Source organism: Setaria italica, chromosome VI (genome assembly GCF_000263155.2).
Source record: "Setaria italica strain Yugu1 chromosome VI, Setaria_italica_v2.0, whole genome shotgun sequence".
NCBI classification, from domain to species: Eukaryota; Viridiplantae; Streptophyta; class Magnoliopsida; order Poales; family Poaceae; genus Setaria; species Setaria italica.
This window is the reverse complement of record NC_028455.1, coordinates 5,188,010-5,212,002: the sequence shown is the minus strand read 5'-3', so window position 1 is coordinate 5,212,002 and position 23,993 is coordinate 5,188,010. Positions and strand designations below refer to the sequence as shown.

The 23,993-nt window shown below is 46.0% G+C and overlaps 5 protein-coding genes across 5 annotated transcripts; 4 read left to right on the top strand and 1 right to left on the bottom strand.

Annotated features, from left to right (window-relative positions):
* The first annotated feature begins 1,677 nt into the window (after nt 1–1,677).
* LOC101786093 (small nuclear ribonucleoprotein E) lies at nt 1,678–4,355 on the top strand. The gene is made up of 6 exons (XM_004972793.3): nt 1,678–1,894; nt 2,012–2,038; nt 2,143–2,205; nt 3,764–3,842; nt 3,946–3,991; nt 4,094–4,355. The coding sequence occupies exons 1-6, from the start codon at nt 1,853–1,855 to the stop codon at nt 4,101–4,103; spliced, it is 267 nt and encodes an 88-aa protein (XP_004972850.1). The 5' UTR covers nt 1,678–1,852; the 3' UTR covers nt 4,104–4,355.
* A 1,101-nt stretch (nt 4,356–5,456) lies between these two features.
* On the top strand, nt 5,457–8,282 carry LOC101752620 (uncharacterized protein At1g01500). The gene is made up of 2 exons (XM_004972795.2): nt 5,457–6,062; nt 7,687–8,282. Exons 1-2 carry the CDS (start codon nt 5,538–5,540, stop codon nt 7,909–7,911), a joined length of 750 nt encoding a protein of 249 aa, XP_004972852.1. The 5' UTR covers nt 5,457–5,537; the 3' UTR covers nt 7,912–8,282.
* Nucleotides 8,283–8,749: 467 nt separating this feature from the next.
* On the top strand, nt 8,750–17,721 carry LOC101785289. Its single transcript, XM_022827716.1, has 25 exons — nt 8,750–8,916; nt 9,029–9,305; nt 9,397–9,498; nt 9,569–9,651; nt 9,776–9,892; nt 10,616–10,718; nt 10,801–11,488; nt 11,597–11,781; nt 11,881–11,970; nt 13,490–13,746; nt 13,899–13,998; nt 14,213–14,290; nt 14,549–14,620; nt 14,711–14,829; nt 15,054–15,138; nt 15,262–15,351; nt 15,450–15,551; nt 15,635–15,724; nt 16,095–16,175; nt 16,537–16,608; nt 16,684–16,778; nt 16,855–16,943; nt 17,045–17,107; nt 17,199–17,242; nt 17,382–17,721. The coding sequence occupies exons 1-25, from the start codon at nt 8,801–8,803 to the stop codon at nt 17,511–17,513; spliced, it is 3,330 nt and encodes a 1,109-aa protein (XP_022683451.1). The 5' UTR covers nt 8,750–8,800; the 3' UTR covers nt 17,514–17,721.
* A 615-nt stretch (nt 17,722–18,336) lies between these two features.
* On the top strand, nt 18,337–19,576 carry LOC101753041 (aquaporin NIP3-3). Its single transcript, XM_004974382.2, has one exon. The coding sequence runs from the start codon at nt 18,337–18,339 to the stop codon at nt 19,192–19,194; it is 858 nt and encodes a 285-aa protein (XP_004974439.1). The 3' UTR covers nt 19,195–19,576.
* Nucleotides 19,577–19,902: 326 nt separating this feature from the next.
* On the bottom strand, nt 19,903–21,371 carry LOC101784900 (aquaporin NIP3-2). Its single transcript, XM_004972789.1, has 4 exons — nt 21,171–21,371; nt 20,318–20,746; nt 20,155–20,216; nt 19,903–20,047 (listed from the first exon to the last, which is right to left on the bottom strand). Exons 1-4 carry the CDS (start codon nt 21,369–21,371, stop codon nt 19,903–19,905), a joined length of 837 nt encoding a protein of 278 aa, XP_004972846.1.
* Nucleotides 21,372–23,993: the final 2,622 nt, after the last annotated feature.

Below are 23,993 nucleotides of genomic sequence, written 5' to 3'. Positions count from 1 at the left end.
TTGGGAAGGGGAGTTGTAGCTACTATCTACTACTTACGCTAAGAACAAGTAACTACTAATTCAAATTGCAAATGTCGTGTGTGTTCAAAGGAAAAAAAAGGTACAGTAACTTAAACTAGTAATCAAATTATTTTATTGGCTTGCTTGGTTCACTTAGGGGGTGTTTGATTCCACCTTGCTAAACTTTAGTTGCTAAAGTTTAGCAACTTTTAGCTGCTAAACTGCCAAACACCCTTGCTAAAACTTGCTAAAGTTTTCGGTTGCTAAAACTTGCTAAAAGCTGGGCTGGACAACCTATACCTCTCATTTATTGCTTGTCTCCCCCCTCCTGTGCACCTTTAATAAGGGTAGATATGTCTTTTTACAGCTCATTAAATACCTTTTAGCAAGAGTATCCAAACAGTTTTTTGCTAAAATTTAGCAAGAGGAACCAAACACGCCCTTAGCTAAATAAGATACCGTAGCAACATTGTTCAAGTGATATGTTTCTTTCTCTAACCCCGTAATTCACTGGAGCCAGTGAAGCTATCTAGTTTTATGGCTTCCTCAGCTCTGATTCTTGAGCCCCTAGGAGCCTTTACTACTTTGTCCTCCAGCTTAAAATGTAAGCATCGATCCAACATTACACTTTGATTGTTAGTATCTTATATATTATAATGTATATAATCATAACATTGACATCATATGAAAAGTGTTGTCAAATGCAAATCTAATGATATCAAATTTCTATGACATAATGTATAAAGTCTTGGACTCGGCATTGGTCCAAGATTATCATTTGAATCTTGGGTTGTGTGACATTTTGAGATGGAGGGAGTACGGGCCTTCACCTAAACTTACCTCAAATTTACAAACATTCCTATACAAGTTCGAAAACAAGGGAATAGCACTTAATTTGATTTCAAACACGAGTTGTTTAGGAGTTAGGACAAGGATATGATCTCCAATATGGTAACGAGGACTCGAGGAGTGTGAACTTTGGAACCTAGTAGGGATGAAAATGAACAGGAACAGGCGGGAAAACCCCTCTCCTGTTTTCGTTCCCACATTTTATTACCGAAAACGGGATCGGATCTGGAATACACGGTAACGGGAGCGGTAGTGGGAGGACCGGGCCTACGAAAATGGGCGGGAACCGGTTACTTAAGCGGGAACTCATACTTTGGTACACATGCACATGACGTTGTTGGTTTTTATTGCTTGTCAACCACGTTTTGCTACCTCTAAGAACTCTTAGACTAAAATATATGGCTAGCATAGCCTCTTAGCCCGTAAAGTCGTTTATTGAGGTATTAAGTTAGAACTAGGTACGTACGAATGCTTATTAAATTTATTTTGAATTTATCAAATACGGGTTCGTCCGTCCCGGTAAAAAACGGGCGGGATAGACCTCTCCCGCTTCCCATCCCGTTACCCAAGTTGTCTGTAGATACGGAAACAGGCGCGTCAAATGTTCCCTAAACCTCGCGATCATTCAGTTAGGTGTAACGAGGAAGGCCCATGTTTCGAAAAGAAACTCAAACTCAGCCCATCGTTTTCCGTATCCGGAGCCCATCTCTACAGGCCCTTCCGGTTTCCAGCCTGTCGAGGCCCACCGGCACAGCCCAAATCAGGCACGCCACCAACACCGTTCGATCCAGCGACCGAATCTTAAGGCACGCCTCCCTGCCCCGCCCCGCCGCCATCGCGTCGACGAGGAGAGAGACAAAACCCTCCTCCCTTCCTCGCCGCCTCCCCCCGCTCGCAGTCGCAGGTCTAGCTAGGGTTTGGTCTCCCCGCCCCGCCGCGCGCGCTCCTCACCTCCAGAAGCTGCCAGACGCTCGAAGGAGGAGCTCCCGCCGCCGCATCAGCCATGGCGTCCACAAAGGTCCAGCGTATCATGACCCAGCCCATCGTAAGCCCGCCCCCTCTGCTCCTGTTTGCTCTTCTGGTGTCTCGCCGTTCCTAATGGTTTTGCTTTCTCTTGCCTGTGGATGGCTGGTGGATCCCTCGTTGGCGTGCGCGGCGGTAGAACCTCATCTTCCGGTTCCTCCAGAGCGTAAGTGGATTGGGAATATTCGCTTTTGTTTCCGACCGTATTTGTGTTTGGGGTGTTCCACGAATTCAAGTTGATTCGATTTGTGAAATTCCTTATTATTGCAGAAAGCGCGCATCCAGATCTGGCTGTTCGAGCAGAAGGACCTCCGGATTGAGGGTCGCATCATTGTGAGTTCCTTGACTTGCCCCTTGCGTTCGCAATTCCAAAATTAGGCACCAATGGCCCTCTGCTCGCATAGATATGTGGTAGCGGTAGCATAATTGCATCGATGATTATGGATTATATTCAGTAGTTGTAGCAGGGAGAGTCGTTCATGTGGCCCTTAAGTAATGCAAATAGAACGATTAGCTATTTGCTTTTATCATAATGAAGTTAGCATACAGCAATTGGCAGTGCTTTTAAAATTCATTCAAGTACCCTTAAGTCAAATTTTGCTCTTCCATTGCCATATGCTCATGTAGCAACGTTCTCTAGCATCTAAGCATGATGCGGACCCTTGAAGGTCCTCAACTCTGGACGTACTTGGACGTAAACGGTTAAGTTAATGGTTGGTTTCAACTTTCAACTAAGATTTCTTGTCCGTACTACTAGGTAGTTTTAATAAGTGACTTATGTCAGGATTTTGTTGAAAAAAACATGGAACGGCAACTTCGGTTTGTATAAATGTTAAGTTAATGAGTAACTGAGTATACGTTTGTTTTGATTTGTGTGTTTTGACTCATGTGACTGGAAATAAAGGATGGGTGATGACTGATTAGTGAAAATAACAAATCACTTATGTACTTGGTTAATATCTTGGGGTTCGCAGAGAAACATTTGCATGGGTGATGGGCCCCCTTATGTAGCATGCCTATATGCTTAAATGATGTAATATACTCCCTCTGTCCCAAAATAAGTGTTCGTTTAGAAAATTTTGGACAAATTATTAGTTGTGAGAAGTGACCATGCTGCCCCTAATTACTCATATTAGTTATGGTTGAAAGTTGTGCAGTCTGTTTGGTTTCTGGATCCTAAATAAATGCACGTGCATTGGAATTAGAGAAAAAACATCATTTGATAATTTCGTTGGCTCTATGCACTGCTTTAATTAGATGAGTCTCACTAGAAGCTAAACAAACACTTTTTGTGGGACAAAATTTGAAGGCTAAACGAACAGTTATTTTGAGACGGAGGGAGTACTTGTTAACTTATGCTGTCAAGAGTTTTTTTCCAATCGCATAACCTTTCCATTCTAAATACAAATTTTCTTTCTTATTGTTCTGCTGTGTCACAAATTTTCTTTCTTAATATTTACTCTGCCGTGTTGCTCTGATCTGATGTATTTGTGTTTTGGTTAATCATTGCTAACTCGGATTTGTTTTGTCACCTGTGATGTTTTAACAACTAATCTGTAAAAAATGCTTGATTCATTTAAAAAACATGGGCCAGTTCTTGGTTGAGGCATAATGTTTTCACCTCATGTTAGTATATTTTTCCCAATGAATTATTGACTGGTAAAGGCTATGTGGATGTATAATTCAGTAGCTGGCCCATACTGTATCTTGCGTTGTTATGTTTTTCTTTGTATATCAGTCAGGGAAGACATTTACTCCCTTGTACCATCCTGTTGGATCACTTAACCCACTATACAATTTATTTCACTTAACCCTCGAACTATTACTGCTGTTTGTGTGCATTTCTACTTAGTAGTGTGATGTTCTTATGCTGGTTTTTGTACACATGCAGGGCTTTGATGAGTACATGAACTTGGTCCTTGATGATGCTGAGGAAATCAATGTTAAGAAGAACATTAGGAAATCATTGGGTCAGCAACATTTCAATCCTGAAATGATTTTCTTTCTATTACATGAACACATGCCATTGTTTCATTGTTATACTCTAATATGTTTGGCTTTAAACGATTGCAGGTAGGATACTCCTGAAAGGTGACAACATAACTTTGATGATGAACACGTAAGTGAGCAAAACCAACATTTGTATTGTGCTCAGAATATTTCGTGATTTACGGTGACAACTGACAAGCCTTCTAAAATATGCCGTTTACAATTTTTGTAGTGGCAAGTGAAGGGGGTAGATGTTTGGCGCCTAGTATCCTTGAGACATTTGTACTCCATCGAGGCTGAAATGTAGCATGTCATTGTGCGTGAGACATTGTACCCTTCTATCCAGACTGAAAATGTAGCTTGTCATTATGGAAGTGAGATAGTTGTCCTTGTTGACTACCTGGGGTTAACTCTGTGAGCTACTGCTAGATGTGATAATGAGCTGCTCACTTGTGGTCTGAATATCAACATGACTTGTGTGTGCTTTGTTGACATCTTTTCTCGTTCTCATCGTCAGGTTTACCTAAATTTCATCGTCTCAGGTCTCAGCTTTATGTGCAAGATTGGCTTTGCAAGTTTATCTTTAGAAAATTATGCTGGAAATGAACAGGTGGTTTCAATTGGCTGTTCATTTGCATTTTTTGAAAGTGTCAGGCGATCATGTTCATCAGGATTCATCGAATATCAAAGTGCAAGCTTGTAACATTACAAATCATGGGGACGAATTTGGGATTGGTTTTTGAGATTTACATAGGACATCACAGGAAGAACCACTTGCTCTTGGTCTTGTTCTTGGCCATCTCCTTCTTCCTCGCCATCTCCAGCTGCAGCCTCTCGTCGTCATCGTCGTCGTCCACGCTGCTCTTCTCATCCTCCTCTTCCTCCGCCTCGGCGCGCTTCGCCTTGTCGCCGGCGCCGGCGCCCGCCGTAGCGACGTCGAGCCGCGCGGCGTCCATCGCCCACCGCATCACCTTGTCCACCTCGTCCTCCTCATCCTCCGACGACTCCCCTCCCAGATCCTCCAGCCTCACCCTCGCCTCCTTCTCCGGCCCCGCCCCACCCTTCAGCGCCGCGAACCGCGCCGCGAGTTCGTCCATCCCGCTAGCAGCAGCAGTGGCAGCTCCAGCCCCGGCCGGCTTCGGCGTCGGCGCCGCCGCGCGGGACTTGAGCGCGTCGAAGCGGCGGGCGAGGTCGTCCTCCAGTGGATCGGGCGCCGTGGCGTCGTCGAGCGGAACGGTCGGCGCGGAGGCGGAGGCGGATGAGGTGGAGGAGACGAGGTGGGAGTTGGCCTGGAGCTTAAGCAGCACGGCGTCCTGCGCCGCCCGGAGCAGCGCCTCCACCTCCGCCTCCTCGCCGCCGGGCCCCGCCGCCTTCCGGCCGCCGCCGCCGCTGCTCATCGTGGTGGATTGGATTCCGTTTGCTGCTCTCATCGCTCTCACCGAATCATTTCCCTTTGCGCTTTAAGGCTAATCGCCTCATTAGTCGGCCCAGTTACGGCCCATAGAATCCCAGCCCAAGCCCACTAGTTAATCAACCTTTTCCAAACAATTAGTATTAATTAATCAACCAACTTTTTAGTGATCGCCTCTTCCACCCGACTCCACCTCCACCAAATGTCCAAATCGCCTTCCATGGCTGCGCAACCCTAACGCCTCCCCCGCCACCTCGCCGCGCGGATGGACCACGCGCCGCCGGCACCGGCGCCGGCGCCGGACCCCGGAAGCTGCCTCGAGGTCCGCCTATTCTACGTGCGCCTCTCGCCGCACGGCGGGGCGGCCCCACCCCCGCGCCTCGCGCTCGAGCTCCGCCCCGCGGGCGGCGAGGGCCCCGCCCCCGCCATCCCCCTCCCGCTACGGCTCGACCGCCACGACGCCGCCTCCGGGGAGGCCACCTACGTCTCCACCGCGGCCGCGAGGCTGGCCCCGCCCGCCGCGGCGTTCGAGGTCGCCGACCACCGCGGGGCCGCGCTCCTCCGGGGATCCCTCCGGCGGCGCCCCGACGCCGCCAAGGCCGATTCTCCTCCCGCCTGGGAAATCGACTGCGTCCCCGCCGCTGGGGCGGCCGCCTCGGCCTCGGCCTTCGAGGTATATGTCGCTGGGTGCTGCGCCGGCGAGCCCGCGGTGCTCACGGGCGCCCTGCGGCTCGCCACGCCTGAGGAAGCTGCAGGCGGATTGGTTCGCCGCCGGCCTGGGGCATTGGCGGTGAGTTTTGCTCAAATCTCAAGATCATTAGTTGCTTGATTTTACTGTGTGATATGGTTTTAAAGGGAAATAGCTTTGTTATGAAAACAAACATATACTTAGCAACAAAGTGCCCGGCTAACATTGTAATTTGCATAGCTATTGAATGCTGTTGTTTGCTTGCATTTACTATAGACGGCGAGTGATGACAAGCAATGACTTCGCTGTCACCAAGAAGTTCCAAATCTTGTAGGTTGCCACTGTGTACCTGTCTCTATAGATTAGTGTAAAGTGAATATATTGGTGCCACAGAAATGGATAAACCTTTTATTCATGTCCTGGTATAATTGTACTACTCATGTAGTAGGCTTCTGATTGTGATTGCTTTGTTCACGCATTGAGTTTGTGATGCGGCTGGCAGGTCACATTGTTATCAATTGTACTACCACTGAGGTAGGAACATTTTTCTTTGTGTGTAATCATGTAAACGGAACACTGTGATTTGGATGCCATTGTTACTTTCTGTGATTGATGGATTGGTGGGCTGGTGGGTATTAGTGTCTTCATCCTCAGTATTGCCCCAATATGTTTGTTTGTTGGATTTTTTTTTAACTGAAGGGTAATGCACCTCCAGCCTAAATGTAGTACATATTTTGCAAGTGTTGAAATCTATTATTTTCAAGCTTGTTTGTAATACTATTGCAAAAGAAAAGGTAGTAGAGTTCATACTCCGGAAAAGAACATTACTTGTGCATTGCTTTCAATTTCAATATAAATCTCATATGTATCTAGTTAGATCACACCACACAAAATGGATTGACTTGCTAGAAACATTGTAGCGCATCTGCTTTATCATTAATTCCTGCATTGGCTTGTTTTGCTCAGATGTTCAGGTGTGGTGAACTTGGGTTTCAGCAGAAATTTACTATCTATCATGCACTATTCCATGTCATGCTTTAGACTTGTCAACCTTAAAAATCTATTTCAAGTGATATATATGATATAAGTTGGCCTTAAAAATTATACTCTGGTGGCTGCTGGCATGTGGCGGGCTGGCTGCTATAGCTACCCTCTAAAAGCTTCAGTATGTGTATGCTTTGCTGAGTCCAAAATTATATCAATTAGGGTTGCCTTAGCGTTAAAAGTATCAATAAGTACTGCCTATACCCTTTTCACTATTGCTGTATAAGGGGATACGGCAGTTGTAGATTCAGTGCCTAGGGAGTACCAATAGTTTTTATCTAGTTTCTTGTTGTCTCTTCAGGAACCCGATCTACCATTTCCCTTCCCAATTCCCATTTACCAATAGGAACACCCTCTGCAGTGGTATAAGGGAATGGATAAACCTAATTAGATGTTAAACATAGGCATTATGCGTTACTGATGTTTGGTTCTTCTTTCTATGCATTACAATTTTGCACATAAGGTGAGAAGGCTGGAAAAAAATATGACTAAATTAAACTTGTATGACTCTTTCTGTCCTGAATATTTCCCCAATATTTTTGGTTCATTATTGTGCCTCTGCCTTCAGCTAAAACAACATGCTTGGCAAAACTAAGCTCTTTTTTTTTTACCAATTGACATTGTCAGTTTGTGACAATATATCCCTCAAATTTCTGTTCATCAATATGAACTGCTATGGCAGGCTGCAGGCGATGAAGGCGACAATGATATGAATACTAGCAGCATGCAATACCCTGAAGGTTGGTACTCCGAAGACGACGATGGGCAGCTCTCATGGTTCAACGCTGGCGTTCGAGTCGGTGTGGGGATCGGGCTGGGAGTCTGTGTTGGTGTTGGCATAGGTGTCGGGCTGCTCATGCGCTCCTACCAAGCAACGACCAGAAACTTGAAGCGGCGGTTCTTCTGACAGTGTCGCAAATGATACCATTACCTCCGATGACCCGCATACTTACGCCCAATTTGTTTTCCAGAGAGAAAACCGATGTATAGTTCGTTCATGTGTTCTGTGTAGGAAGAGGTGTTGTGTTTCTGTGGTTGTGATGTGTGAAGTCTTGGAACCGTGGACATCGCTATTCGCTCCCACTGCCGTGTGTACAAACTGTGAAGGCGCTCGTTGGACTTGTGAAGAAAATGGGTTGGGTTTCAACTCTGAGCACAGGGCAGCTGCACGAGTTGCGACTTGAAGCACTGTTGGCTGCTGAGAATTTGTTAAATTCCTCCATGTACATATGAAGAAATGTTGATTTTAATCAAAACTTGTTGAAGGCAGTTTTTCCATTTTTTTTCCTCTTTTCCTGAAAGGCTCAGATTAAATTTCTATTCTCTCGCATTTTAAAACATTTGCTGGTTTTCCCCCATGCGAAAACGCTCGTTGGAGAGCCAAATTTCCAGGCAAAATGGATGGCAACTGGCAATGGGCCTGTTTGTGGAAATAAGGATGGGCGGAGAAATCTCCACCGATTTGCCCATATTTCTTTGAAGCAAAATTTCAATTTTCGACGAAATTCGTTCATTCAAAGCACCGGGAGTTCCACCGGCGGCTGGGTCAAAATTTTGGACTAGTTAGCATTTCTGAAAATACAATGTAGCAATAAAACGAAATGGGAAAACGAAGAAGAGAGAGAAATGAAAAAAGAAAAAAGAATCTGTCCCGCCGCCACGAAATCACCTCTGCATTTTGAAACGGCGCGAAATGAGAGCGGGAAGGCCTTCTTTTTCCCTCCCCCCCAAAAAGCCAACCACAAGAGGGAGGGGGCCAGCCGCGCTCCCCGTCGGATGCCGCCGCCGCCACCGCCATGACCGCCGCCGCCGCATGGCCGGTCTGCACCATCTGCTACGAGGACCTGCGCCCGCTCTCCGACCAGCACCTTCACTGCCTCCCCGCCTGCGGCCACGTCTTCCACGCCCTCTGGTCCGTCCCCTCTCCTCTGCTCTCCTCTGCTCTCCTCTCCCTCCTCCGTTCCATTTCGATCCAGCAATGGCTGGCTTGACCCGGGTCTCCTCTCGATCCCTGACGCGCGCAGCCTGGAGCAATGGCTGGAGTACTGCCCGGGCGGCAAGAAGAAGCGCACCTGCCCCGTCTGCAAGCAGCCCTGCGGCGCCGCGCACCCGCCGACCCGCCTCTACTTCCAGTCCACCGGCGCGTGCCCGACCCAGGCCGGCCCCGCCTCGGAGGATTCCCCCGGGGGACCCGACCCGGAGGCGCTCGCCGCCGAGCTCGCCCGCCTGGAACAGAAGGCGGCGTCCCTCGGCAGGGTCGTCGAGGAGCAGCGCGACGGCATCAAGAACCTCAACGCCGAGGCGAGCGCCGCTGATGTCTTTTCTCCAGATCTGTGTCCTCGGTTGTGTTTCGTGTGGGTTGCTGATGGGTTCTCGCTGGTTTTTGGGCCAGGTTGCCAGGTGGATGGCGAAGGTGGCCACCGCGGAGGCGATGCAGGAAGCCGCGAGGAAGGAGAAAGAGTGTGTCCAGATGCTGCTCAATGCGAGAACAGAGGTGATTAATTCATCTGCTGGCGAGATCCGATGCCCCTGCACTAGTGAATTACAGTCTCACTTTGATGCAGGAGTTATCGAGGAAGACATCGGAGTGTGGCAGATTGCAGGAGAAGAGCCTTGCTTTAGCCAAAGAGCTTGCGGCACTGAAGCTGTATGTTTTCTGTACCTGAAAAATGCAATTATTTGTGTCAAAATCTGCCTTGCTGTCGCTTTTTGCATATTGAAAATTGCTTTGTTTTGATGTCGAAAATTGCTTTGTTTTGATGTCTTGTTAGGTCGTCGGACATGAACCTTCAGGAGGAGGAGATCCTTAAATTGGCATCACTTGGTAACCATGGGAACCTAGAGAATGCTGTTGATGTGTTAAAGAGATCGCTTGCTATTCGGAACAAGTATACTTATCTTCTTGATTTCCTTATCTGGAAACAGTTTGTTCATGTTTAGTTGACCAGTGAGCATCAGGGATCTGAAACATGGGAAACATTCCATTACTACACTAGTTATGGTAGGCCCAACTAGTATTCGGATCATATACAGCAATTCGATCTATCAATGCACCATAGATTTTATCTGTCAATGTCTAGCTGTACGCTCTTTACTTTTCCCCCCTCAGCTGTTGTGTTGTATATTGCCAACTGTAGCCAGCATTTTGTGGAAGCGTGAGGTTATCAACCTAAATAATAGTAGTTTTGACAGTCAAACTGGAGTTGTATTGTTCTGGAGTGCCTGTCCAGAGTTCTGGTTTCAAATAGCTCAATTGACCAATCATATCACTAAATATCACTTACCAGAATCTAAACAGCAGATGGTAATATGCCAGTTCTCCACCCACTCCAAAAAATTGCAGTTCTGGATTAAATTTCATAGCCATTGAGAACGGACCAACCATATTATTATTAAATCACTGTAGGAACAAATTCCGTTGCTTGTGGATGAATGACATTATTTCCGACATGAAATAGTTTCTCTTGTTGTTAGAACGCTGATGGTTTCACCGTGCAAGATGTTGCTAGAAAAAGACGTAAAAGCTGTACTGTTGAATATTAGCCTTCCATTTTTCTTTTGGCCACTATTTGCTTGTTTGGAGCACTTTCAGTAATTGTTCTTCCTTTTAGGAGCTACAAAGAATTGATGATCCAATGCAATGTTCTTGGAAGATCAGAGTCTCGCATGCAGCAGAAGGTTGAGAAGGCCAAAGAGCTTGTAAAAAAGTTAAAGGTGAGCTCAGCCTCATATATAAAATTAATGCTTTTAATATACATAATTCTTGTGAATGACCTTTATGAGTGGACAAGAACAGGCAAGGGTACAGGAACTTGAGAAGGAATTAGAAGAAAAAGAAAATGATCTGTTAAGGGACTTGAGGTCTTCAAAGAAATTGAAAGCAGACCAGACAAAATCAGGGAATATCACAGCTAATGATGGTTTCCCTTGTCCAAGTGCTGGATACAGAAATCAAACAACAAAGCTTGATCAAGAGATGCAGGATCCATGCAGTGACAAGCCTGACTCAAACCGGTTAAAACCTGAAGCTAAGAGTGATCTGAATTCTAATGGCAACCTGGACAGCAAGAATTCAGATGTGATAGAACTAGATGCCGATGATTCTGCTTTTGGAGATGAACACAAGACACAATTTTCTGCAAAACCATTTGGGACTGATGATAGCACTTTGGATTCCCACAACAAATCTAGTCTTTGTCAAAATGATAACAGACAGTCCATGACATTTGAATGCACAACCACGCATGTAGCAAAAGAATCATCCTTCCTCAAACACAGAGAAGCAACCGGAAAATCAACCTCTCTGGAGAACCTTAGGGCTAAACTTCATATTCCTCAGGAGAGTCTGTTTGAGAGAAGCACTAAAGTGACGACTTCAACATGGGAGAAAGAAACACTAACAATTGATGGCATCTCCAAACAAGCAACAAGGTTGACTTCTGGCACTGGACCTCAGCAGATTCACAACTTTAATTCTCTCTCTGGTGAGTCCTTGTGTTTTTCTATTAAATAAACTTATTTATGGATCCATTCCTACCTGATCCTGCGTACTTCGTGTACTTACAAAGCAACTTTGCTTCATCTACTATCAGATGATTTTCAAACACCTGGAATCTCTGGTATGGATGGAGCAAGAAAAAGCATTGGCAAATGGTGCAAGAGCTCAACAGCTCCTGGATATGCATCTGCAAACTTGAACAGAGGCAGTCTGATTGCTGTGGGACCGGATGGACGTGGAGGGAAGGTCAAAATTCTGAGGGACCCTGGCCGATTCCAAGTCAGTTTAGCAAGTTCTTTTCATGTCTGTCAGACAGCAAAAGCAATTCAATCTCTTATAATTAATCGTTCCTCTGCATTTTTCTTTTGGTCTCTGCAGGATAGCAAGTCTCAAGCACTGTGGCCAAAGGCGCAGAAGGTTGGAAGCAAAGGTGGCCAATCTCAGATAGATCACTTCTTTGGCAAGCGATGATCCTACTGGATATTGCCTGTGATGATGTCATCAGATCATGTGAAGTCATCTGTTGCCATCCATCTGTGCTCAGGTTTCACTACAGTTGCCTGAATAACCGAATCCAACTTTTTCAATGGTAAGGTATTGGGCCTAAACAGTTTTCAGAAAAAGGTATTGGGCCTAAACAGTTTTCGAAAAAAGGTATTGGGCCTAAGGTTACAGAACTGCACACAATGTTTCCCACGCCAGAAATCTGAATTTGTACTGATCTTAGGTGTACCATGCGGGCATGTACTGCTTACCTCATTTACAAAATGTATCAGTGTATTTTCATGCTTGAGCTGATGTAGATTAAATGCAAAGAGCTTCATCTCTGGTTCAGCCTCAACTCTGGTCTAGTTTCATTTCATCACATGACAGCTGGAATGAGTGAAAGGGAAAGACACTGTTGGGTACTGAAGGTTAGAAGAAGAGTTTGATCTTTGATGGTAGGTACTAGAAGGTGGGTGTGGACTTGGGATCTCTGGAGAAGCTACACAGCAACTGTCCAGAGTCCAGTCAGGATGGCACCTTCTAGTTTATTTTATGGTACCCAGTGTTGAGCTTCTGGAGCCACTGAAAAGGATGTTTAGTGGACAGCTACACCAGCTGCTGTCGTTTTCTTCAGAGGTAGGCAACATAACAAATCCTCTTCTCAAAGTTGCTCACTGGGATAGCAGTATAGCACATTAGCACCTGCTTGCTGGTTACACAAAATTGCATTGAGCCGGTGGCTTCAAAACCTTGTAGCCTTGTGAGATGGAATGCTATTTGTACAATTTTATTCTTGTTCCTTAAGAGAGTCAGTTGTGCCGTTGCTTCCAAATTGTAATGGAACATATTGCACCAAAGTCTCTAAACTAATGATAACCGTTCGAATGCCAGTGCTTACGATTTGATCCATTTCTTTTCTTCTACTTCCTCCATTTCAAAATGTAGATCGTTTTAGCTTTTCTGATACATAGATTTTGCTATGTATTTAGACATAACCCTATATTTATGTGCATAACAAAGTTTATGTAACTAGAAAATACAAAACGACCTACAGAGGAGTAATACGTGATGCACGGCTCTTCTGCATATTTTCCAATTTTTTATCAATTCCATTTCCAAAAATATTTAGTCCATTACAAATAGAACCTCGACATTACTTTAAATAGATAGAGGCATGGGTGAGAAGTTCTACTTTCTAAGAGGACAAAAATGAAAAAGGAGAAGAAATTACAAGTACACAGGCAGCCTCCTTCCCTCTTCTTCCCCACTCCGCCGCCGCCGTGGTTTGCCTTCCCGTCCCTTGGCCTCCCGCAGCGGCCAAGCGTCCTTCCGCTCCCTCCAAATCGCAGCGAAACCCCTCGCGTTTAAACTATTCCCTAATCCACCCCTCGTCTCCTCCAACTCGCCTGACGACGCCGCCTCCTCTATAAGGGCGCCGCCGTGGAGAGAGAGCAGCGATGACTTCAGGTTCTCCGCATCCGCCCCCCGCTACTTCCTCTAATTGCAGTTAGGCCCCCCTGACACTCTTCGTCTTCGGTCCCCTTTCTTGGAGGTGGCCGCAGCTCTCCGGCGGAAGGCGGCGGAGATGGCTTCCGCGGCGGCGGCGGCGGCGCAGTGCTTCAGCTCCTACTCCTCCTCCCCGGCCGCGTGGGCTCTGCGGCAGCGCGGCGGCAGTGGCGCCCGGGTGCTTCAGCTCTCTCTCCGCCGGAGCTTCTGCGTCTCCGCGGCGGCCGGCGGATTCGACAACCAGAACCGCGAGTGGGTGCCCCTGTTCCTCTCGAATCCACTCTGTGTTGTTCTTGTGTTGCGCAAAGCTTGCGGCTTTGGGTCCGAAACCGTGAAGCGAGCGAGCTGTGCACAGCAAATGGGAATGCTTATGAGTCGGCTGATGATGGATCGCCGGACTGCAGGTATGTGATCGTCGGCGGAGGGAACGCCGCGGGGTACGCCGCCAGGACGTTCGTCGAGCACGGCATGGCTGATGGCCGCCTCTGCATCGTCTCCAAGGAGGTATGGCTGTTTGGCTGATCTGTTTCAGTAGGTGCAATTTGCTATGTTCGTTGCACAAATGGTTTTGAGTTGATTTGTTCACGGTGTTGTTGGTTCCTCGATGCTGCCACGCAATTTACTGCCAAATACCCTTGCCATTTGGATTTGCCAAGTACCCTTACCAATTTGTAAGGCTGTCTGCTGATCTCTGACAGTTTTAAGTGCTTTCATGCAGCCAGTTCCACCATATGAGCGGCCAGCCTTGACCAAAGGCTATCTGTTTCCTCCGGAGAAGAAGCCGGCACGCCTTCCGGTATGTACCTACCAAATTTGCAATGACAAGCAGCAGTAAATCATTATAGGCAAATTTGGATCACCCATTGAATTGGTCAGTTTTAATTAATTGTAGCATTGCACATTCTTTGTAAGGTGGGCAGAAAATGAGTTGTGTTGCACAAGACTTCCACAATGTTTAATGAAGTGTTCAATTTGCTGATAGTACAAAGCATGCTTAACCGTTAACTACAGCTGCACAAGTAAGCCCAATGTCTTATTCTTTTTCTTGTGGCAGGGTTTTCACACATGTGTTGGATCTGGTGGACAGCGACAGACTGCTGAATGGTACAAGGAGAATGGTATAGAGGTAGTGATGATGTTAACATTTTCTTTATCTGCTGTTTTTGGAAAAGATGCTGCGACACTTTATCTGAAGCTATTTGTCCTTTTATGAAAGGTGTTGTATGAGGATCCAGTTGTAGCATTTGATGGCAAAACACAAACCTTAAAAACTTCATCAGGAAAAATTCTGAAGTACGGTTCACTTATTATTTCTACTGGCTGTGAAGCTTCAAGGTATATGAATGATGTTCTTGTAAATGTTTGGAAAGCCAGATTTCTTATATTCTTTTCTTGATGCCCAGCTTATTATTTTTTCTACTCCTAAGATGTCAGATGTACTTATATGCTAATCCAGTGACATATCCCATTGGTTGTGCGCATGAATTGGTGTGCGAACTTTGTTTTTTCCACTGATTATGATTTGTTTCTTCTAATACCAAAATCCTTTTATTTTCCAGATTACCTGAGAAAATTGGAGGGAAATTACCTGGAGTTCACTACATACGTGATGTTGCTGATGCTGATTCTCTAGTATCCTCATTGGTACGTTCAGTAGATTAAATACTTATCATCATTCCTCATCCACCATCTCATTTGACAGTGACAATGATAAACGACGACTTCTTTAATCTCACTCTTTGATATTTACTGGTGATCTTTTTTTAGGGAAGTGCAAAAAAGGTTCTTATCATTGGCGGGGGCTATATTGGCATGGAGGTAGCTGCAGCTGCTTGTGGCTGGAATCTTGACACAACCGTAAGGGCCTACCTTTTTCTGTTTGATACAGTGAAGCTTGTACATCTCTCTTTATGCTGAAACATGCCACTTCTCTTATTATTATGGTACATGCATAGATTGTATTCCCAGAGGACCATGTTATGCCAAGATTATTTACACCTTCCCTTGCTAAGAAGTATGAGGATCTGTATCAGCAAAATGGTGTCAAATTCATAAAGGTGATTGTTGCATCAAGTATTCAAGTTCATTTGTTAGTATTGTTTCAATCAATTTGAGTGTGAACATATTTATTGGTGACCAGGGAGCTCTAATCGACAAACTTGAAGCTGGCTCTGATGGAAGGGTGTCATCTGCTGTACTTAAGGATGGATCTGTAGTTGAAGCTGATACAGTTACGCTCTTTATTTCCTTCTAATGGTTTCATGCTGCAGTGTTGTACAGTCGAAACTATTACTTTTGCTACCAGATAAATTTCAATATCATATTCATCTTTTTGACCCACCTCACTGTTACCAAACAGGGAGAACCAAAGTTCTTTGACACTAAATTTTTACCAATATATAATCATTCCTGCCACTCAATTTGATAGGAATATCGACTCTATACAAAGAGTAGTTGATAGATCCACTCATTACCTTGGTTTGGCATATATTAGTATGCACTGCATTTCATTGAACATAAAGCCTGTAAAGTAAAAAAGAAAACAAAAAACATTTTAACGTTATAATTTTTGTTATTTTAACAGGATCTTGTTACTGCAGGTTATTGTTGGTATAGGAGCAAAACCAGTTGTGGGGCCCTTTGAAGCTGTTGGAGTCAACCCTAAAGTTGGTGGAATAGAGGTTTGTTTCCATGCCAAAGTTTATGTAATTCTTACTGCTCTGTGTCGTGGTAGTTGCTCAAAATTTCTGTGGAGCTATTTTTTTTCCTACCTGAGATACTGCTGGGATTAATTTAGATTAGCACAAACACAGATAGAGCACCTCAATTTGGATCACTTTTTCAACATTGTACCCTTATCATTTTATCAATTTTAGCTGTCACATTGTCGTTGTGTTCCTTCTCTCTATCTAGTTGGATGTGTGCTGATGCATTGTATGGTAGATGTTAATCAAGTTAGCTACTTGCTCAGATGTTTGGCATTCTGTAAATCAACTGTCATGTATTCTTGATTAATAGAGCTAATTGAGTATGTTTTTGTAGGTTGATTCCTTGTTCAGAACTAGTGTACCTGGCATCTTTGCTATTGGAGATGTAGCAGCTTTTCCCCTGAAGGTTCGTTTGCAGTTTTTCATCTTTTTAGGCAAAGCTGGAATCCAGCATATGATGTTTCGCTCAAATTCTTTGCAGATGTACAATAGAATTGCTAGAGTGGAGCATGTGGATCATGCTCGGAAATCTGCACACCACTGTGTTGAAACGCTCCTAACATCCCAGACAAAAGCGTAAGTTAATGGCTATCAAGTGTGCTCCATTACTTTAGCTCCCAGTGCATCTTTTGATTCACCATGTTGGATGCAGGTATGATTACCTTCCATATTTCTACTCAAGAGTGTTTGAGTATGAAGGAAGTTCCAGGAAAGTTTGGTGGCAGTTTTATGGTGATAATGGTACAATTACTATGATAACCATTTTCCACCTCACAGTATCGGTCCCTGTTTTTGGGCCTGAATAATCATAATATTAACACTGTCCTTTGTGCTCCGAACAGTTGGTGAAACAGTTGAAGTAGGGAACTTTGATCCGAAGATTGCTACTTTCTGGATTGACTCTGGTAATCTGTTCTTTGGAATATGTTTGGTTCATCTCAGTTCCATTTCAACATAGCACGATGGCTTGACCCTTCTGCCTTCTCATAAATGCAGATAGTCGACTGAAGGGTGTTTTCCTTGAGAGTGGAACCTCAGAGGTAAATATATTGGCATCCACCTTTGACATGAACAATAGATTTCTAACCTAGGACAGTTCTGTTTCTGTTGAACCTAGGACCAAGTTATAAGCCATTTAAGTAAGCCTGGATTCATGATGTACTTTCTGTAATCTTTCAGGAATTCTCGCTTCTTCCACAGCTCGCTAGATCTCAGCCTATTGTTGACAAATCTAAGCTCCAGTCTGCAACTTCTGTCGAAGATGCATTAGAGATTGCAAGAAGCTCTCTTCAGTCTGGGGCTTCAGTTTAGTTCTCGGCGTCTAGGAACCTCTTGACCTTGCATATTTTGAATCGTCGAGACCACACGAACAATAATAATTCCATAGCATTCGTGGGAACGGGAGTGTGATATTCTTAATGTACCTGTGATCTCCATTTCAATCTTGAAATAAACTCGGTCACCTTTTGAGTGGTTGATGAGGATGATAGAATGGAACCTTTATGCCACTTCTCTTTAATCTTCTGATCTCTCGTGTGCTTACTACTTAATCGTGTTATAGTCAATCGAGAAAAAATGCCTATTCATTGATCTTTGGAAGTTTAAGTGAGGACACCTCTTGTGCCCACAGAGCATAGGCTACATTCTTGTCGTCTTGGTATTTCAGCACTTGTCTAGCCGAAAATTCCTGGGAATATGCACAAGAATTTTCTTGGCCTCGTCACACCTGACGGAGAACTCAGTAGCCCGAGGCCAAATGACAAGCAGAACAATCAGTGACTGAGCAATGGTCTCTTGTTCATTAGCTCCTGATAGCCCATTTCACTCCAGCTCTCATCACATATTCCTCGTCATATTCTCTTAACACACACAGTAGCTCCTATGCAAACAAACTAAATAGTACTCTTCGATTTTTGACTCGCCATGCGGCGTATCCTCCTATATATATGAGAACTTGTTGCAAAATACTCGAACATAAGCGCGCGCAATTGTGCATAGATCACTAGGAATTATGTTCTAAGATCATCAAGAAAAATTGTACGCATAGGTGGAAATAAAGGACATTATTAGCATGTTAGAGAGATCTATCTAGAACTTAGAACAGGTTAACCAAGAAATGGCTGATCACACCACGATGAGTAGTGAAGATCAGAGGCCGGTGGCGATCAGCGTGTGCTCGACGCCGAGCGACGACAGGAGCCTCGCCGGCGCCGGCGCCGGCGCCGTGGCCTCCACGCCGAGATCGTCCAAGCTGGTGCCTCTCGATTCACTGCAGAAACTGATGCTCAAGTCGCCGCTGGCTCCAGTCCAAGACGAGCCAGCACCGGTGCCGCTGGTGAAGAAGGTGGCGGCGGAGTTCATCGGCACGTTCATCCTCATGTTCACGGTGGTGTCCGCCATCGTTGCCGACGCGCACCAGCACGGCGGCGGCGGCGGCGCGGGGGGCGTCCTCGGCATCGCGGCGGCGGCGGGGCTCGCGGTGGTGGCGGTGGTGCTCGCCGTCGTGGACGTGTCGGGGTCCCACCTGAACCCGGCCGTGAGCATCGCCATGGCCGCGTTCGGGCACCTCCCGCGCGCCCACGTGGCGCCCTACGCCGCCGCGCAGACGCTGGGGTCCGCCGCCGCCACGTTCCTGGCGAAGGGGATGTACCGCCCCGCCGACCCCGGCGTGATGGCGACGGTGCCCCGCGGCGGCGCCGTTGCCGAGGCGTTCTTCGTCGAGCTGGCGCTCACGTTCGTGCTCGTGTTCGTCATCGCCGCCGTCGCCACCGACCCGGCGTCGAGCAAGGAGGCCGTCGCCGTCTCGATCGCGGCGGCGATCACGATGAACGCCCTCGTCGGAGCGTCGTGGACGGGGCCGTCGATGAACCCGGCGAGGACGATCGGGGCGGCGGTGGCGACGGGGAAGTACAAGGACATCTGGGTCTACCTGGTGGCGCCGCCGCTGGGCGCCATCGCGGGAGCCGGCACCTACACACTCATCAAGCCCTGATCGATCCATCGATCTCATGCACCGTACGTGCCATGCATCGCTCCATCCAACAACCAGGTCAATGTTGAAGCAGCCTCTAGCACTGGCACAAAGCAATCTAGAAGTTTAATCTCTTTATGTTAGCCAGGAACGATGAGTTTTAAGCGTGTGGATTATGAGAACGGCAGAGTGCAAGGACCTCGCGGACCTGAAGATACTGGAGATAAGCCAAGTGAAGCAATAATAGCTGGAATGGTGGATGATCAAGTGCACATCAGGGACCATTTGAAACGCATGAATTTCACACAAAACTATACTGGCTGGTGTCCATTCTTGCGTTTGTCGCAACAAACAAACTTTTGCCATACATAGGAATCAGAGAAGTTTCAACGGAGAAATTGAACAGGGTCTGAACAATTGTCCCTGATTCCATCCTGGCTTTAGGAAAAGCTACTACTTCATTATTGTTTGTAATGACAAAACATAAGTGTAGTTCTTCCATTGCTTTGTGCATAATACGTAGGACTCGTATCATCAACAATTGCGCATTATATTCCTTCGTGCATAACATAAACGTAACCAAATCTCATTAACGTTTGTTAACCGAGTGATTTAATGTGTCAACACATGAAATTCTACAAGGTCCATTCGATCGATCTGATCTAGAGTTCTAGACACAACTTCGCCTAAAACAAGCTAATATGCAGCCATTCATTCCTGCCTGCACAATCACTCGAGTGCAATGTAAGCTCCAGTTCCGGCGATGGCGCCGAGGGGAGGAGCTACCATGTAGACCCAGATCTTGGTGTACGTCCCGGCGGCGATCGCCGGCCCCAGCGTCCTCGCCGGGTTCATCGACGCCCCCGTCGACTCCCTGCTCCATCACCAAAATTCTATCAGAGCATATACGCATATATATATTTAACCTCAATTGTTTATGTTACTCGATCAGAAACTGAATTGACAAAGTACTCCACGTACCCGGAGATGAGCGCGCTCATCATCACTGCCGCCCCAGCTCCCACTGCAATCAGCTCCTTCACCTGCACAGATTTTACAGAGCATGTTAAATTTGCAAGAATGAAGAAAATTACTGAATGAAAACAACAATAATGCATGCATTTCAAAGACGGCCGGCTTATACCGCTTTCGGATCGGTGGAGAGGGCGGTGATGACGAAGAGGAGGACGAAGGTGGTGAAGAACTCCACGACGAGCGCCTCCCCGGCGCCGACCGCCGGCACGGTGGCGACGGTGGCGCCGAGGTTCGCCGGATTGTTGTAGACCGCCTTGGCGGCGAACGAGGCGGTCGTGGAGCCGAGGAGCTGGGCGGCCACGTAAGGCAGGAGGTGGGCCCTGGGGAGGTAGCCGAACGCGGCCATGGCGACGCTGACCGCCGGGTTCAGGTGGGCGCCGGAGACGTGGACGAGCGACGCCACGATCACCAGCACGGCGGACCCCGCCACCGCGGCCACGCCCAGCAGGCCCAGCGCGCCGCCGTGCTCCTCGTTCATGATGAGCGCCGAGAGCAGGATGAAGATGAGGAGGAATGTGCCCAGGAACTCTGCCACCACCTGGAACATTGACAGTACAAAAAGTGTTGAAATTATTTTTAATTATTGCAGAGCTTTTAACAAGAAAATGGAGAAGCAATAATAGACTTTGCTTATGATTTTCCCTTAAGAACGGTGAACTATTATTGCTATTTTGGTGATCAGCTCTCAAGCTGAATTTGCTAATAAGAACTTAAGTGCGTGCGGTTGCGGTCGCAGATGCTGGAATAATTCCATTTTCTAAAAAATATATTATACACAACTTTTTATTATTTGTAAGAGTTTCAGTTAAGTTCCACCTTCTTGGAAATTTGATTAGATTTGATACATTACCTTTGATTCTTACTACTTTGGCCCCATGTTTCACAAGTGTGACTTATGAAAATGTAAGCCAGAAACAAATTAAATGAAGCAGGAAGAAAGCCTCAGTAGTGTGGTTGCATACCTTCTTGACAAGAGCAAGTGCCGCCCTCTTCTCGGAAATAGGAGCTGGATGAGAAGCCTCATTTTGCACCCATTGAGGCAGGGTTTTGTTGGAAGGAGACTTTGAGAAGATAGGGGACGTCTGCGGGACGATGATTGCGATCTTGTCATCGCTCATGTTCTCCATGGAAGCTGCCCCAGGAATACTCAGTGTGAGGTCCATGGAGATACTCCTCATATGCTCCATTGATCTCGAGCTAGAATCTGATCTATAGGCTATAGCCGTCTAACTTCAATTGGAGCAAGTGATGCTTGTGGTGTTCTTGTACCTTGAGGAGAATGTCAGTGCAGTGAAGGGCTGTAACCTGTATATATAGAGAGCGGTTGAGATTTATCTGGCCACTGGCATGGCTGAATTTTGGCGGGCACGGCATGGATGTGAGGTACCTGTTCAAACAGATTTTAAAAGTTTAGCTCCCAAATCATCGGTGATGATTGAATGATTGCTCGATGACAGTGTGTGAGATAGTGAAAAACCCCATCCTTGTTGATTTCACTGTCCAATGCGACAACAGATTATTCTACTACTTCTGTTCCTGTCACCTAGTTAGCCCCCATTTTACTTGTTCAAACTCAGTGTGCATCCATGCGTACCAGACGCCTTGGTCACAGCTCATGAGCACAATGGAAGCCTCTTGATAGATCCTATGATCACCATGCTCATAAGCTGGTGCCTTGGATACTTACTGATAGTTTTGGCACGTACATGTTTGTCAAGTAGGTCAAAGTGCTTATGACATCCAACACGCCGGTCAGGATGTAGCTAGATGGAGGATGATGCTTAGATTCCTTTTCCAAGCACTGTCTTTTTCACTTTTGTGATTACCGTTGAAGGGGTCAATGCTCGTGCCTCTGTCTGAACAAGTTACAAATGTCGTTCAAGGGAACAAGCTAGAAGTGGTAGATTTTGGCCAAGGGAAACTGAGAACAAAACCATGACAAATTCGAGGAGTGACTGCAGAAGGAATGTAGAGAAATTAGTGTTGGAACACTCGTAATGTACTATTTCAACATTTAAAATATTCTCGCTCAACTTTTCTATACACGGTTTCAACGTTTCAAGATAAAATGTTGAACTAGTTTATTATAATTTTTTTGAACTAAATTTGAATAATCGTGGAATCCTGTATTTTGAAGTGTTTACTATATCAATCCGCAATTCTGCATACGTAGTCAGTTGTATATACGCAGTACAGGGCTGCGCTAGCTGTCCGCGTCAGCATGGCTGCATGTACAGGTTTCCACGCCCTGGCATACTCGGCGACACAGCGAGCAGCAGCAGATGGGCCATTAGTTCGTGACATGAAACCAAATGTTTGGCACCATTAATGGTCAGATTTCCTGGACCCTCTTTTCTTCCCGTCTTCCCCATGCCGTCGTGTTCAGCCCATCCTCTTTCACTGGCGGCCCCCTCCTGTTGGTAGAGTAGTTTACGGCTGTACTGTGCTTTCACGTAGCTATCTTTGATGTTTTTTCCGTGTGTGCGTGCGCTTGGTAGGCACGCGATGTAACAAAACGTTATTTCTCTTCTTAATATAAAGATACGCAACTCTTCTGCGAATTTAGAAAAAGATGCAGGGCGGCAACACTGGCAGTTACCTCGCGGCCACCACCACCTCAATGATGAGAGTACTCCCTGCTTTTGACATAGCTAGCAGAACTGGAGCCGGAGCCACCGCAATGTGTTCTGCATTTTAATCAAATCAAGCATCTTGTTCTCACTTAACACTAGTCTCCTGAGAGGACCTCAAGTCTTTGGCACGACATATGAAACCCTGCATCCTGCAATTCTGCACAAGAACCAAGAAACAGTTAGAAGCGGCATGCACAGATCACGTCGTAACTGCAAAGATTTCATCACATATACTTCACTATCCCAACCTGCAGTAACAACAAATCAGCAAAAACATAAATGAACGGATTGATTCCAGGCCATGGATTAGCATACGAACCTCAACTAGTCAGCAGGAGGGGCGGAGGAGCTTCTTTAAAACCTTCTTCATGTTAGAGCTTGTTGCTGGAAAAGAATTTTTCTTTGTTTTGGATAGTAGAGACCAAGTAAAAGTACTCCCCGCCTTGTCTGCAACGTCTCGGCAGGTCGGGGCAGCCGTCTATGCATAAGTATTCAAGGGCTGGGAGCTTCTGGAGAAGATCCTGTGGAAATTTGTCTATCCTGCAGATCGTGGCAGATCTCCAAGGCAAGGACAATATCGAATTTCTTCGTTTTGGGAATCCAATTTTCTCGAGCTGGGGATCAAATCGGAGACGGGAAGGACCTACTGTCTGTTGGTTTGCTAGCCTATTGAAATTCGGGTGGTAATTTCAGCACGCATGCCATTCTTCACCCAAATAGCCTTTTCCAGAGGTGTAAAATATTATTTGCATTCCAACGGTTTCCTTCTGCACAGCAATTTACAAATGTAATACTTCTGCAGGTGTAAAAGATTTCAAAGCACCCAAACAGGGCCTTAGGCGGATAAGGTTACATTGAATACATACAGGGTAACTTTGGTACAAATCAAAACTATCCCGGTTCGCATGAATGATGGAACCGCACATTCACCGGTTCTTTAAAAAAGCGATCGGTTCGTCTGGTTTTAGCGGTTCGATTGCACAGATGGTCTTTTAAGTGAACCGGACCGTTGTAGTCTCTGGTTCGTGGTTTTTTCGATCCGACCACCGATCCAATCTGGTCTGGTCCTGATGACTATAAGCTCACATAGACATGTTTAGCATACAATTTCGTCAAACTAATAAACCATGTTCACCTGGCAGCTAATTAAAT